The sequence below is a fragment of the Portunus trituberculatus genome, chromosome 31 (genome assembly GCF_017591435.1).
Source record: "Portunus trituberculatus isolate SZX2019 chromosome 31, ASM1759143v1, whole genome shotgun sequence".
Classification (NCBI taxonomy): Eukaryota; Metazoa; Arthropoda; class Malacostraca; order Decapoda; family Portunidae; genus Portunus; species Portunus trituberculatus.
Genome location: NC_059285.1, coordinates 1,654,890 through 1,671,369, shown reverse-complemented (window position 1 = coordinate 1,671,369; position 16,480 = coordinate 1,654,890). Strand labels below are relative to the sequence as shown.

At 39.3% G+C, this 16,480-nt stretch overlaps 2 protein-coding genes and 1 long non-coding RNA gene across 3 annotated transcripts in view; all 3 read left to right on the top strand.

Moving 5' to 3' along the window:
* Positions 1-321: 321 nt before the first annotated feature.
* LOC123511530 (oxidoreductase NAD-binding domain-containing protein 1-like) lies at positions 322-4,725 on the top strand. The gene is given in 8 exon segments (XM_045267505.1): positions 322-862; positions 1,726-1,941; positions 2,681-2,754; positions 2,757-2,821; positions 3,380-3,581; positions 3,620-3,666; positions 3,762-3,855; positions 4,064-4,725. Coding segments are annotated over 8 exon segments (951 nt in total). The 5' UTR covers positions 322-779; the 3' UTR covers positions 4,234-4,725.
* LOC123511531 lies at positions 371-4,725 on the top strand. Its single transcript, XR_006676858.1, has 2 exons — positions 371-404; positions 4,365-4,725. It is a non-coding gene; the product is annotated as an uncharacterized LOC123511531 (long non-coding RNA).
* A 1,987-nt stretch (positions 4,726-6,712) lies between these two features.
* LOC123511597 overlaps positions 6,713-16,480 on the top strand; it is a 23,270-nt gene continuing 13,502 nt past the window's right edge. Inside the window, exons 1-11 of the mRNA XM_045267622.1 lie at positions 6,713-6,867; positions 9,319-9,464; positions 10,020-10,110; positions 11,249-11,321; positions 11,892-11,939; positions 12,199-12,342; positions 12,535-12,728; positions 13,217-13,365; positions 13,730-13,960; positions 14,272-14,401; positions 14,878-14,980. Coding sequence (XP_045123557.1) covers positions 9,352-9,464; positions 10,020-10,110; positions 11,249-11,321; positions 11,892-11,939; positions 12,199-12,342; positions 12,535-12,728; positions 13,217-13,365; positions 13,730-13,960; positions 14,272-14,401; positions 14,878-14,980 — 1,276 coding nt within the window. The 5' untranslated portion in view covers positions 6,713-6,867; positions 9,319-9,351. The remainder of the gene's footprint in view (positions 6,868-9,318; positions 9,465-10,019; positions 10,111-11,248; positions 11,322-11,891; positions 11,940-12,198; positions 12,343-12,534; positions 12,729-13,216; positions 13,366-13,729; positions 13,961-14,271; positions 14,402-14,877; positions 14,981-16,480) is intronic.

The following is a 16,480-nucleotide window of genomic DNA, read 5'->3' as shown; positions in this document are numbered from 1 at the left end:
GTAGAAACATGCTAATAAAAGTACCTTCCTACCTAGTTATAGCTGAAACTGAATGGTTTTATATAAGGCAAAGTGCGACGCCTTGATAAAAAAGACAAGTGTAAGGTGTAATACATAAGCCATCGCAGCTTTACTGCCTAAATTTTTTAATGGATCGCCTCATGATCATCAACTTATGTTATTTTTTTCTTATGATCATTGTTGTAATTATTTATTAATTCAACAATAAAGGTATCAATCAATCAATCAATCTTATGATCATTAACTCTGAGGTGGAGTTAGGTAAAAGAACAGTCTTGCGACCCGGTTGCGATGGACCTGTTATCGGGACGGTCGCTTTGTTTACATTGTGGTGGTGTTACATCACGTGTGTAGGTGTGGTGTGTGTGTGTGTGTGTGTGTGTGTGTTGCGGGTGCTTATGTGTGGCAGTGTTGGGTAGGACTGGGTTGTGCTGGCGTCTCATACTACTACTGGCCCTGAAGTAGATGTGGGTGGTATTAAGGACGTAGGAGTCTTATTGGCGGGATGAAATTATTGATGGTGGAATGGTTGTACTAGTTTGTGTTTATCGGTCTTACGCAATTGGATGTGGATGAAGTGGAATCCGTTCTAACTTTACCTGACCTTACCTAGCCGACTGTAAACTGTTATAAGCCACTCTTATTCGAGAAAACTAAATCAGTACTCCTTTCTAACTTATTCGACAAAGACCTGTATGAACGTGATCCAATCTCTGCCCTAACTATATCCACGTAACTCAGTGTGTGTCTGTGTGTGTATGTGTGTTCGTTCGTCCATCATGAGGGTGTTAGTTAGAGGTGTGTGGTCACCATTCCGAGTCTTTCACAAGCTTAAGCCAAGGTAAGGATGTGGTTGTAATGTTAGTAGTAAGTAATCTAATGAGAAATCTTTATGTTAAGATTAGAGCTTATTTATGTGCATATTTGTGTGTGTGTGCTTCAAGTAAATGGTAACTTAAAATGTATACGTATACTTTATTTTCATTCTACATGCCTTTGATTCGTAATGTTTTGGCTGCTGAGGACACAGGAGTATGGTATATAATTCTACCATAGACTGATGCTCTCACTTGCTAATCTGTCTGTGTGTTTTCCTCATCTTTCTAATATTCAACAAATTTATTTTTATTTTCTACCTAAGATATTGTATCAGATTATTTTTCCTGGTTTGACAATCCTGTATTATAATCAGCTAAGAGTATTGGGACAGGAAGTCTTAGTTCACCACACACTTCAAAACATAAGTGGAGTACTTAGGGAGACGGTGGCGTAGTGGATAAGGTGGTGAGCGTGGGATCGGGCAGACGTCCACGCGTAGGTTCGAATCCCACCAAGTACAGCCTTAAAACACTTTGCCATTTATCGAGTAGTTTAAAGTTACCTACATGTCACCATGATACCCAGGTTCTAGGTGGTTACACTCAAGATGAGCTTGGGCGGTGATATGGGCCCTAATATGGGTACCACTATAAATAAAATTGCCTGCGCCACTAATGGGCGGAAGCCAAACAGCGCTTCCCATACACTCTTCAAGTGTGCCTACAGGCGCTATAGGTCTTACCATAAAAAAAAAAAAAGACCAATGAAACAAAATTTCAGTGAGTGCCAATGTAACCTTATTATCATGACCTCAGCCACCTAAACTACTGCCACACACTTGCATTACCACAGCACACCTTGTCTCACCCTTCCATGACTCCACAGACTCATGTCCACACTCACCCCAGAGGAACCTGCCCCTGCAGCACCCAACAAAGGGGCGGCAGGGCAGGGCAAGCATCTCATCATCACTGCAGAACAGACCCGTCAGTCTCTAGTGGCGGCGGCAACTGTCACGAGAGTCTGGCAGGCGTCCCCCAGTGTGAGGTGTTTGACCCTGGCTGTGCATGACCCCAGGGTGTCCTTCAAAGGGGGACAGTGGTAGGTGTTTGTTGTTGCTTTAGGGAGGTGACACATAAGCTGGCTATCCTGTATGTCAGAAAAATGTAACATATTTGCCTTATGAGATGCTTTATTATTATTATTGTTATTATTTTTATTCCTTGTTATTATTCCTTGTTATTTTTTCATCCATTTAAGGTCTTTCTTTCATGTGTTTATTGATCATCTATTTAGCTATTTTATTAATGATTATGTAAAGTCTTACTACAAAGTCATGGAGCAAGAATGTGCCCTTTTTCCTACTCAACCTTCCACTTTTTGTGATTCTTGGTGGACTAACTTACTGACAAGTAGAACTTTCCATGTGAAGGGCAGTGGAATCAATTAAAACAATTTTCTCTCTCTCTCTCTCTCTCTCTCTCTCTCTCTCTCTCTCTCTCTCTCTCTCTCTCTCTCTCTCTCTCTCTCTCTCTCTCTCTCTCTCTCTCTCCTTCCTTTCCCACTGATAGTAGGCATAGAATGGTTACACAAACAGCCTAATAAGGACCTGAAGATCTGTTACTGTTTAGACCTCCTTTATATTCCTTTGTAATTTTACTCAGTGTGGAGGGTGGAAAGGAAGAGAAAAGATTGGAAGCATCAAGAAAAAGAGGAGGAGGAGGAGGAAGAAAAGGCAAGAGTAGTGAGAAAAAGGAGAGAGAAAGAGAAAGGATGGTAAAGAAAGATGTACTACTACTACTATTACTACTACTACTACTACTACTGCCTTCTTTTTCAGGGTGGACCTCTTCATTCCTGGGCTGGAGGTAGTGGGTGGGTTCTCCATGTGCTCAGCCCCCCACCAGCTGGCCCAGGGGGAACACTGGATCTGGGGGTGAAGTACTCCAAATGGCCGCCTGCTCTGTGGGTGCATGAGGAGGTGAGGTGGTGGAGTGGTGCTTGGCCCGCCCTTCAGACTTTTAACCTGATGTGACTTGCTACTGTTATTGCTGTTATTATTGCTCTTACCACCGCTACTGTTGTTGTTATTCCTACTGTTATTATTTCTGCTGTTGCTACTACTTTTACTACTACTACTACTACTACTACTACTACTACTACTACTACTACTACTACTACTACTACTACTACTACTACTACTGCTACTACTACTACTACTACTATTCACTTGTAAGGTTATACTGATCTAAATAAAGAATATATTATAGGTAAATTATTGTTATTATTGTTATTGTTATTATTATTATTATTATTATTATTATTATTATTATTATTATTATTATTATTATTACTGTTGTTATTGTTATTATTTTCTTCATAATTACTATAACATTATAGTATATATATATTATTGTCATTGATTAAATTTCTCTCTCTCTCTCTCTCTCTCTCTCTCTCTCTCTCTCTCTCTCTCTCTCTCTCTCTCTCTCTCTCTCTCTCTCTCTCTCTCTCTCTCTCTCTCTCTCTCCAAAAAAAGTGCAAGGTGGGGTCAGAGGTCCATATTCGAGTTGGGGGTGACTTCCACTACCCACCATCACCCCCACCACAGAAGGAGGGGGCCAGAGGGATCAATCTACCTCCCTACCCCTTGCTACTAGTCGGGGGTGGGGTAGGGGTGAATCCGCTGGCCTCCATGTTGTTCCAGATTCACTCCCTTCACCGGCTGGGGGTCGCAGCTGGTAGGGATGTGGAGGGGCTCTGCCTGAAGGAACCAAAGGGGCACTGTTGTATTCTGTAAGGACATATGAAGATATTTTGTATAAGGTGAGATTTGCTACTACTACTACTGTTACTACTACTGCTACTGCTACTCCTACTGCCACTGCTACTGCCGCTACTATTACTACTCTCACACACAGGAGGAGCTGAACCGAGTGGCTGCAGAGATGAGTAACTTCAGTGTGAGATATTTCACCACGAGAGAACCACCACCAAGCTCATCCCTAGCTACCTGTAAGTGAGAGAGAGAGAGAGTGTGTGTGTGTGTGTGTGTGTGTATGTATTTATTTGTTTGTGTGTGTGTACAATTACGTATAAGCTAATCACAGACATTCTCTCTCTCTCTCTCTCTCTCTCTCTCTCTCTCTCTCTCTCTCTCTCTCTCTCTCTCTCTCTCTCTCTCTCTCTCTCTCTCTCTCTCTCTCTCTTCCCTCCCCCACAGATGGCCACATAACTGCCGACATGCTTGCTAAGGCAGTCTCCTCTCTCACCACATCCCACCCTCCACTCTGCTACCTCTGTGGGCCGCCCAGGATGTCAGAGGATGTCAGCCGCCACTTGCAGGATGCCGGGGTGCCTAGGGAGAGGATCCTGTATGAGAAGTGGTGGTGATAGTGTGTGGGTGTGATAGTTATGGGGATGTTAGGTGTCTCTGCGGGTATGTGATGGCATGGTGGATGGTGGGAGGGTCGTCTTGTGTATCATTGATTTTTGTATGATTTGATATTAGTCTTGTGGTTTAGGTGTGTGTGTGTGTGTGTGTGTGTCATGCCTTTCATTTCCTTTTGTTATTTTTATTCTTGTTCATTTTATTCTTCCTCCTCCTCCTCCTCCTAGTCAGTTCTAGCTACCTACTTTCATATCAGGGGACTTATTTTAATTATATATTTATTTTATTTTATTTATATATCTTTCATTTCCCAAGTTTTCTCATGTCCTGGCTAATACTGATAATGATGATGATATAATAATGTAAGAATCTTTATTATTATTATTATTATTATTATTATTATTATTATTATTATTATTATTATGTACAGTATGATGGGTGATGTAAATATTACTAATTTATTGAACAAAAATAATTATTGTTGAAGGAAAATCCAGCTTTCATTTTTATTAACCTCTTTTTGTTATACATATCTGTTTAAGTATTTTTTTTTTATTAAGTGTTAATGCAAATCAGTAGTAATAGCAGCAGTAGCAGTAGTGTGTAACAGATCTCGAAGCCTAACCTACATGCCATTCATTACGATATATATATATATATATATATATATATATATAGATATAGATATATATATATATATATATATATATATTTTTTTTTTTTTTTTTTTCCTACAATTGAGCACAGGTAAGAACGTGTGGAGATTTGCCCTGCATGAGAATCCTCACAGGAAATCCCTTAAACAGACCGGTGCACCTTAAAAGTTTGGGTTCCTTCCCTTTCCCAGCTGCATCAAAATCAAAGCCAACAAAATTCTTGATATACCAGCATTGCGTTTGCATGGGTAAGTTGTAAGCGAACTAAGATGAACATCCTGTGCAAGCAAGCACTGCGTTTTGTCAAGAATTCACGTAACCACGGACAAAGAAGCGGAATTGGGTAAGGTTAGAAGTTATTTCTAGTGTTTCATAATTTGGCAATAAAATTCTCTCTCTTTCTCTCATGATGTGCATTAGCCTCATGACGTAATTACCACTGCTTTCCCAATAGAAACATTATAGCATAGTCTCTCATTCGTTACTTTTCCTGCACCATTCCGTTGGTGTTTAGTTCACTGACCATGGTTCATATGATATACGTACACCCCTTCCCGTGGCGAAGGTTGAATGCACATTGATAACCCAAACAACGAAGCCTATCAGTTTAAAGAAAATTAATTGATCTCTGCCTGAAGCCATTGCAAACACCTTATCCATTGTTCAGTACCAAGGATAAAGAGTTCCTTCTCTGTACATGTACAGTACGTGCCTTGTTAAAATTTGATGAGGATCTATCAGTGCTCAAGCAAGACTTAATCGGCCGTTGTTGTCAAGCTAATATTGTTTGAATTAAGTAAAATAGTTTATTCACTGCTGGAAAGTGGTGCAAGTATAACAAAAAGATGATAGTTTTTACAGGTTGGTTTAAAAAGAAGGCTGAGACGCGGCAGGCGAGGAGCAGTGATACCAACTAAGCGGTGTTCATAACTTCCTGCTGTCTGTGTAAGGTGTGTACGAAAGCCGTTCAGCGGTTAGCAGTGCAATAGCATTAAGATGTGTACAGTACGTTTCTGTTATAGTTGTTCCCAGAAACTTAGAATAATATTGGTATGGTATTCAATTTAACCGATGAATTTCTCCACCAGGCAGGTTAAGTGAAACTGTGTGACGTTTGAATGGTAGTTTGTGGAAAAGATAGAAGACTCACCTCGGTTACTTAGTATATATAGCTTTATTTTCTATTGTATGGGTAGGTGGTACGTGTGCATAATTCATATTGTTTATACAGCATATCTTCACTCGTGTTTTGCGGGGAGCTGTAGTAAGGACTGGTGAAAATTAAGCATAATTCTATAGGCTCAGCATTTCTCAAACTTATATCTTTGTGTCAGCAATCCTCGCCACTGCCAACCCATTATCTGTTTTTTTCTTGTCTTTCTATTTTTTTCCCCTCTCGTATATGGTACGAGTTATGTATCCGTTTCTTTGCTGTATGAATAGGTAATGAAATCTGAAAATTATGCCCTATCCCTGTGTTCGCTCGATCTCATGTTGTGTTGTTTTAAATCTGTTTATCTGTCTCCTTCCTTCGTATGTGACACAAATCACATTATAATTTCTTTGCTTTTACCAGCTTGATAGTCATGAAAGCTAAACCATCTAACTACAGTGGTTAGGTAGTTGGTTTTCTTTCCCTTTCCTACCTACCGTACATTATTATCTTATCTGAAACTTGTTCCTTGTGTTTCCTCAATGTACCTATATTTAAAAACTACATCCCAATAATATTATTTCCCTTTTCTCTGTACCTATGGCTGTTATAAAATTAATTTCCTGTGTTCCTTCCGACAGACACCTTGGTTCATGTAGTGGCATTTCCCCCGAGGTGGCAACAGTGGCGGCGGGGCGATTACTTATTGTTGGCTCGCTGTTCAACTCACCTTGGCGCACGGCTCTTGGTTATGTTCGTATCACCGTTCCCTATTCCATAAACCCCCTATCTTCCAGAGCAGCAGCCTTAGGGAGTAGTCTGGCAAGGTTAGTGATAGCAATTATAAGCGTGACTTTCTCAACAAGTCGCCCTTAGTGAGGTAGTACGTTACGTGGGTGTCAGCTGTTCATGTCCCACACACCTGACTGACTGGTGACCTGTCCTGTGTATGCTGCCCTCCCTGCTATTAAGTGACATTGCTTACCTAACTGCTCTGTGGTCTGGGATTTGTGCTGTCTTCTGTATGAATGAGTATTGGTAACCAGTGGTCTTCGTTGCTGACCAAAACTGCCTTCACTGTTCACATAACGGTTCGTATTTCTGGCCTCGCTGCTCATTGCTCAGTTTTCTTTATGCTTTATGTTTTTGAAAATCTACATATTGTGCCAAAAAGAGAGCTAGATTAAGTTTAAGTTAGGTTAGGTTAGCTTAGATTGTTTTGCAAACGCCCGTGTTTGGTAAAGGAAGGACCTCTTATAAATATTTACCCAAATTGAATGTAAGCTAAGCTAACCCTAATCTAACTGTTTTTTGGCATATGCTCATATTCTTGGTACACCTTAATGAATCTTTATTCATCAAAAACAGCAAATTTGTTCTCTCTCTCTCTCTCTCTCTCTCTCTCTCTCTCTCTATATATATATATATATATATATATATATATATATATATATATATATATATATATATATATATATATATAGTCACGCACCATCCAAATTTTTATATATATTATTTGTGTGCGTAACTACCTGAACCAGACTTTTAGTGGAAGATGGATTGGGTGAAGAGGAGAGGTCCCATGGAGTGGCCACCCCGATTACCAGATCTATCCCCCCCTTGACTATTTCCTTTGGGGACATCTTAAATCTGTTGTGTACCAGAACCGTCCATGCACTCTTGATGATTTGAAAGATGCAGTAACAACTGAGTGTCAAAGGATCATCACTGAATCTCTCAAAAGAGTAAAAGACAGTTTTATAAAGAGAATTGATACATGTATCAATGCAGAGGGTGAACAATTTGGGCATCTGTTATGATTATGTTCAATAAAATTTATATTCATATGTATTTTTATAAAAATTTGGATGGTGCTCGACTTCTAGGACACCCTGTGTATATATATATATATATATATATATATATATATATATATATATATATATATATATATATATATATATAAAGAGTTGACGGGCTTAACGTTGTTGTGAATGATCTTCAGTGCTTTTCTTTGGCTTAAATATATATATATATATATATATATATATATATATATATATATATATATATATATATATATATAGGCTGAAGAAAAGCATTGAAGAAGATAATTCACAACAACGTCAACCCCGTCAACCCTAACTCACAAATTAAGCTCCTAATTTACTTCAAAACTAAATGCACATCCAGCCTCGTACTCATGAACAACTGCTTCCCACCAGCAGCAATGCTTCAAGAGGTGAATGTGGTGTACCAATACACATGCCATGATGGTGACTGCAGTCACTGACCCTCTCCATATATTGGTTCATCTATCACCACCTTATCCAAGCGCATCATAGCCCACCTGCAAGACAGCGCCTTCAAGAAACACCATGTCACTAACTACGCAGACACTCCTTTCAGCCACAAGAAGATAGAAGAGAACACAGTCATCCTGCATAAAGAACCTAGCAAAGCCTGCCTATGGATGAGAGAAGCAGTCTACATTCACACCAGGACTCCCAGCATCAACATCCAGTTAATTTCCGAGTCCTCCCTGCTGTCATCAAGGAGGCAGAATGACGTGCACTGATGTTCTGGTACGGCTCACCAGCCAGCCATGCACACACCACACAGATATATACTGGCACTTTCAGCACCATGAGGTCTTTGGTGATTTAGAAGTACTGACCCAACAGGCTTTAAGGTGTATCCAGCCCACAATAATTGTGGAAGCTGGACTCCTTTCTGCCATGGGGATTGGTATCTTCTCCCGTCTTGCTTGCTCAAGAAGGTGCAACCTTTTATGGGCTCTACATATCCCAGCTGACCTTCGTTTTAGCAAATATAAAACAACAGCAGCAGCACCACAGCTCACTTCTTTCGTGGAGATGGTCTAAGAAGGGCAAAAGGTACCTCGAAAGAGAACAAACAAACACACCAGCCAATCAAGAAAAAGAATATGGACCTCGAAAATCTCTTAAGATATCTTCATGGTAATATCCGTTCACTAGTAAGAAGCATTGAAGAAACATCTTACAAAGTAAACAATGCAATCACTGCTGTAGACTTTAACAGAACATGCATTCAGAATGGCCTCTTACCAAACTATATATGTGTGTATATATATATATATATATATATATATATATATATATATATATATATATATATATATATATATATATATATTGTACTACTGGGAAGGGTGGCAAACTTGAGGCCACAGGCAGCCATGAGCAGCAAAAACAGCTACAACACTGACTGAGTGATATTTTGTTCTTTGTGTGCAGGTTGATGAGTGAGGTGACCAGGAAGGTGTAGACATGGACACCATTTTGGCTGGTCTGGGATGCCAACAGAGGCTAATGGAGGACGAGAGCTCTTTGGATCTCACTGGACCTCAAGCCACCTCTACCGTCGCTCCCAAAGTGACCAGGTATGATAAGTGATGTGCTGGTGTCACGTGCATGCACACACCTACTTGTGTAGCTGGCAGGATATAAAGACATGTATTGTACAGAGAAGTACATGGAATTGGTAACTATAGAAATTGCTTGTAACTGTTGCATGATATGAACACAAGACACCCACATAAAATACTGTTTTACAGGTACATGCAATTATGTGAGCAAGGATTGAGTGATAATTCTCCAGGAAAAATGAGACCAAGAGTACTGGTGGTGGTGGTATTTAGATTTGATTTTAGATCATGTTATTGGAAAAAATAGATTTTTGAGTTATTTGACTCTTTCCCTTAATAAAAGGCTTATAAGAGACCTTGGGCTGATGGTCTTTATTTAGTGAGATCAATTAAATTGATAATAGTAGAAAGGGATTGCATGAGTTGGTCCTCCAAATCAAGGCAGCACTGTAATTGTGTGTTTGTGGGTGACCACGTGGCAGATGTTCTTCATATCTTATATTTGCATTTAGTAGCACATGGTGAAAGGTCACAGGTGTGAAGCCATTACAACATAGCAATACTCCACAGAGACCAGCTCAACAGACACTACCTCCAGACCCTGCAGGAGGCTAGTGAGGGTTCCTCGGAGGAGTTTCGATCCCTGCGCTCCACTTTGAAAGTCAGTGCTTGCTTTGCCTGCTTTGTATAATATATATATATATATATATATATATATATATATATATATATATATATATATATATATATATATATATATATATATATATATATATATATATATATATATATATATATATATATATATATATATATATATATATATATATATATATATATATATATATATATATATATATATATATGGATGCCAATAGAAAGTTTCATATTTCTCGTTTTATTATCAAAGGCTAAACATTGTTAATAAAGCAAGAGAAAAGTGAAGGCTTCTGCTGGTATCCTTGTTGGTTCATATATATATATATATATATATATATATACACACACACACTTGACCCTCGAAACAACGGACCTCCCATCAACGGATTTTGGAAACTACGGACAATTCTGGAGTCCGGTTTAATCTACGGACGAATATTAAAATGCGCACGATTGTCCGGTAGGTGGCGGGTTTGTCGCATCATCAGCTGTTGGCTGCCATGTTTAATCTTCAGTCCATGCGTTTTCAACCAAAAGTGAACATTGTCCAGTGCTTACCACGGCTTTTTTATGCATTTGTACTCTTCCCGCGAGTGCTTAACCTATCCAAAATGTCTCCTAAACCTAGTAAACCAGTGAAGCGTAATCGAAAGGCTCTTCCAGTGGCTGCTAAGCTTGAACTAATAGGAAAATTAGATAATTTTACATACATTTAATGCAGTTTTTTATGTACTTTTGCAAAGAACGGACTTTTGCAATCTACGGACAGGGTCGTGCACGCATTTGTCCGTTGTTTTGAGGGTCGAGTGTATATATAAATATATATATAGTGTGTGGGTATCTTGTTTTTATGGGTTCTCTCTCTCTCTCTCTCTCTCTCTCTCTCTCTCTCTCTCTCTCTCTCTCTCTCTCTCTCTCTCTCTCTCTCTCTCTCTCTCTCTCTCTCTCTCTCTCTCTCTATATATATATATATATATATATATATATATATATATATATATATATATATATATATATATATATATATATATATATATATATATTGTGTGTGTATCTTGTTTTTGTGGATTCACTCTTTGAGTAAATCTGTAGCATGCATCTAAATTACAATCTCAGCTCTTACACCATAATCTTTGCAGGAGGGAACTCAAGGGTCCTCAGGTATGGGCATGATGATGGCCCTGCCCCTCATTGACACTGATGCCATGAGTGGTGAGTCCTTCCTACCCTGTGTTGTATGTGATGAGTGAGCAGTATTGGCTTGACACACACACACACACACACACACTCTCTCTCTCTCTCTCTCTCTCTCTCTCTCTCTCTCTCTCTCTCTCTCTCTCTCTCTCTCTCTCTCTCTCTCTCTCTCTCTCTCTCTCTCTCTCTCTCTCTCTCTCTCTGTGTGTGTGTGTGTGTGTGTGTGTGTGTGTGTGTGTGTGTGTGTGTGTGGAGGCATTGAATAGAATGCGGCAATAAGACCAGATGTGAGAGTGAAGTCTTAAGTGTTTCTTTACAAAGAATGAGACAAGAGAATGATCAGAGTAATGTCTACCCAGAACCATTGATTGAGAGTTTTGTGTTCATTGGCTAGATTGGGGATTGGTTAATGACATGAAGCTATTACTTAGTGAAGTGTGTGCAGCAGTGCTGTTTACTGTCATGTAGATAGTGATGCTTGTTGATTATTTTGGTGGTGCAATAGCACTGCCTATATCTCTCTCTCTTCTGTTTTGGTACTGCCTGTGTCTATCCGTGTCTGAAGTATTGTTTTTCTATGCTGGACAGGTTTGTCATCCAGTAACTTCCTGGTGGAACACACACAATTTACTGCTGGTGAGTTGCTCTTCAGATATCAATGTATGTTTGTATACCAGGCCAGCAGTCCCATACAGACTAGTACTTCTATATAATCAACTTATTTTGCTTGATGTAATAGAACAGAGTTCTCAACTGTTATGTCACCTGTGGAGAGGACACCATGAAGAAAGCATAAAATGATGTAGCATTTAACATCAAAGGAGAATGCCCATGTTTACCCAAATTAGAATCTCATTTAATTAGATGAACATGTATTTTATCTACTTTACCTCAGAGGCAACAAAAGACCAAGAGCAAGAGCAACAGTGTAGGGAAAACCAGAGCCAGGATGTGTCAGATTTGCACTGGGATGTTCTGCGTGAAGAAGAGAAACACCCAGGCTTGGAGGAGGGAGGAGTCAGGGAACTACTTCCTTATGGTGAGGCCTTATTCTATGAGTTTTTCATTAGCCATGTATAGAAGTTGTCTGGGTGGCACTGTTAAATTTATGAAGTTAACGATACAAATTTTACACAATTCATTCTGCTAATGTTTTTCTCCCACTAGAACAATTTCATTATTTTTTTACATACTTAATTTAATTCCACCTTTATTTTTCTGCACCCAAAAGACACCAAAGAGAATGTTAATGAGACTGAGAGTGAACTTGCTACTGGCTTGCCTTCATTCCTGCTGAAGCCTCAAGAGTTAATGGAGGATCAGGACCAGCATTGTCTGGAGGGTGGTGATGCAGCAGACCTTATAGTCCTCACCTCACACCTGGAAGTGGCTGATCTTGGTCATGACGAATTCTCCACCAGTCAGGTAAAGTGGTGTGTGTATGTGTGCATGCATGTGTGTGTGAGCACAGGTATTCATGTGTCCTTTGTAATGCAATGGTTAATCAGTATCTTCACTTTCCCTTTTGTATGCATGGTGAACTCTCCAGTTTTCTGCCTGTTCCTGTTCCTCTGTTTCTCTCCTTTTACAGCTTGAACAGTCTTAACAAGAGGAAGGAATATTAAGACATTTCTTGAATTAAACAGGGAACATTATGAAAATGTTATCACTTACTTTTATTTAAATGTGTTTTTATTTATTATGTGTGTGAGTGAATGTCAGTGGCACATGAGTAGGCTTTTATATATATATATATATATATATATATATATATATATATATATATATATATATATATATATATATATATATATATATATATATATATATACTTTTGTGACCTTGTGCAAGACTTGTTCTCACATTGAAAATACAAGGAAATGTTGATAAGCTAAGCTGTTCTCTCATTACAGGTGCAGTTTGATGCCAGCCAGATCTCTGCACGCTCCACCATCCATGAGGGAAGCCACAAGGCACTGGAGGTATCAAAGCTGCTGTCCAACTCCTGCAATTCCCTTGGATCCATGGACGGTGCATCTGATCACTTCTTGACCCACCAACAGTAAGTAATGTACTTGTGCATGTTTGCATGGAATTTACATCAGCATCACATTGTCATTCTTGTCCACATTCTTCACACTTGTAAAGTGAATGATGCTGTTCCTGGATGGTGATGATGTCAATAAGGCTTCTAAGCAAAGATAAAAATTCAAGATGTGCAATATTTTGTATTCCTAGATTTATTTTAATGTGTTTAACACTCACAGCTTTTTCAGCACCGACAATGTTTCCTTTAGCATATTCATAAAGGAAGAGTAACCAACTCTTTTAGATTTAAATGGTGCTTTTATTCAACCGTTAATGACATATCATTGTTGCATGTAATGGAGCATCTCATTGTCAAGGCTTGTTCTCATGTGGCACAGGGCTGCCGGGGCACAGGATGAGGAGTGGCTCGAGGCCCACCAAGAGGAGCTGGCACACTGGATGGACAATGAACAGTTCTGCTCGCCTGATTCACTGTTTCTTGAGGAGGATGAGAAGAACTACCTTGAACATAACAAATTTTGTTTAGACCTGGGCCCTGCTTCCTCCAGAAATAGCCTTGACGCCTCCTGCTTCTCTGGTATTCATGGTGTCACTGAGATCACTGTCAGGTACTGAGCTATTTGTACTGGCCTGCCTTCAACCATCACCATAACCATGTGTCACTAGTTGAGTGTGTATAAGTAGTATAATTTGTGTAAGAGCAGCAGTTGCCATCACTTCGTGATACCAGCTGAGTCTCCATGCTTGCCTTTACTAACACATAGGTACACAGAATATCCATAACAACTTTGCATGAAATACAGTACCAAGAACAAGTAAAATTAAAACAAAAAAAATTACGATATGGCACATTATCTTTTGAAGTATGGTTTTTTTTTTTTTTTTTTTTTTTTTCATAGTATGTTGTTTTCAACCACAGACCATCATGGATTGGGAGTCCTGAGAGGGAGCTACTACGTCCTGGTAACCACATGCTGGTGGATGATTACTTGCAGGCCCACAGTGAGGCCCTGGGTACCCTCGGTGCAGATAAGGATCCTGCTAATAGGGTGAACATTCACTCTCCCACTCTCTCTCTCTCTCTCTCTCTCTCTCTCTCTCTCTCTCTCTCTCTCTCTCTCTCTCTCTCTCTCTCTCTCTCTCTCTCTCTCTCTCTCTCTCTCTCTCTCTCTCCATTCACACTTATTTCAATCATAGTACATGTGAAAATTGCATATTGTACATGAAAGTAAAACCATAAGAATGTTTTAGAGACATCACCAAACTTAGTGCAGTATTGTATAAATAAATGTGGATTGAAAGAGAGAGAGATAGATAGAGTTAATGCTTATGTCTGGGAAAGAACATATATCACATTGAGAACAGAAAAAATGGTGTTCTGTTTGACAAGGGAGTCAAGTGCTGGATGGGTGTAGTTCTACATGGTTTGTTTCAGAGTAGATGAGACAACAGGTTAGGAAGGATGGGTGATGTTGCTGAACCCAAAAGTTAAAACCAACCTAATACTAAACCTTTTTGCCATTAGCCCAATTTTGGGAATGAACTGCATTCACCTCCCACCGCCACAAGGACCCAGGCCCTTAATGACGCATCAGTGGGGGAGGAAAGCACCACCTTGGATGGCTCAGGTGAGTGACTCAGTGCACAGATTAATTGTGACTTTTCTTAATGCTGTCAGAGAACTTTGGCTTATTGAAAGAGGGAGAGAAACTATAGGAGTTTAAAGAACCTATGTATCTAGGAACAGTTTTGTAACAGATTTTTGGGGCAAAAAATGGGTCATCTTAGATGCTTCAAGACTTAATGTTTCATTCTCAGCCAGACAGCTTTTAGGACTAAGGCAACATCTGCAGTGAAAGCAAGAAAGCAGGTGAGAGGAAGAGTGAGTGAGATAGGATGAATTTGAGAGGCCACATTAGAAATGAATTAAGGAAAGTTGCTATGGTAATGGGCCTTCACCCATGTTGTGACTGACAGTTGACGCTTAATATGTGACAGATACCATCTTTCATCGAGTAAAGTGTCAAACTCATCACAAAACTGCTATATGTATTTCTGTTATTAATCCAGTCATTCTTAAAAAACAAGGATTAAACATTCAGAGAGGTATTTAGTTACAGCTTGGCTAGAGCAAGAAAATGTCACTTGTGCATTTGGAACAATGACTGCAAGATTTATAATTCTGGAAACTTGTGATGGAATGGCAGTGGCCATTACCAAAGCAGTTTGTATCACACATTAAATGATGATTGATGATAAGGAAGTCAACTCACAACTCAGAGAATGGAAGTTTAGGTGATAAAACTGATGAGAACAATCGATTAACACATGTGGAGGAAAATAATTCCAAAATTGCCAAGACCATGATAGAGGCATTCACTGAATACTTTTGTTCAGTTGGAGCAGTGCTCTGGCAAAACCATGTGCTTTAAGAGAGAGAGAGTAGTGGGATTATGAGTATGTATTATATGAAAATCAGTTTACCAGAAACTTGACTTTTCCCACTGTTCAGCTATAAATGCCTTGTTACTATTTTGTTTGATGCATCCCAAATACAGGATGTGAGGGACACTTCACTTAGCACTTGTTCTATATCCATGTCTGGGTATCAGTTCTCTCTGTGTTTGGATGTACTACTGAGGTGGCAGTTGCCTTAGCCCTCACCCTCACATCAACTGATTAAGTGAATAGCAAGTTCCAATGTCATGATTTACAAGTTCACCAAGGTTCTGCTTACATGCCATTCATAAAACTAGAAGAAGAGGATGTCAGTATGTGACATGAATAGCAGATAATATAGAAACATCTCTGCAGTGTCACTCATTCCCACCTGATGAACTGGCACAATAAAAAGAAACTTTTGACCCTTCTCGCTTTCATCCTCTGACTGCAACCAGTGCAGCCACCTGCATTGGCACTTGTGTATTAAAGTGTAGTTCTTGCCCACTTTCTTGCACTCAGTGTGGACATGGCCTGATGTAAAAGCAAAGCTAATCAACACACCAGAAAGTAGATGATGTTTAGAGATTGCATCATCTTGCTAGTAAAGAAGTTTGGAAAGCTGTGAAAAACAATGGTTTTCAATTAAGAAATTAATAGTGATTTTATTCATGCAGCTGAATGGACTG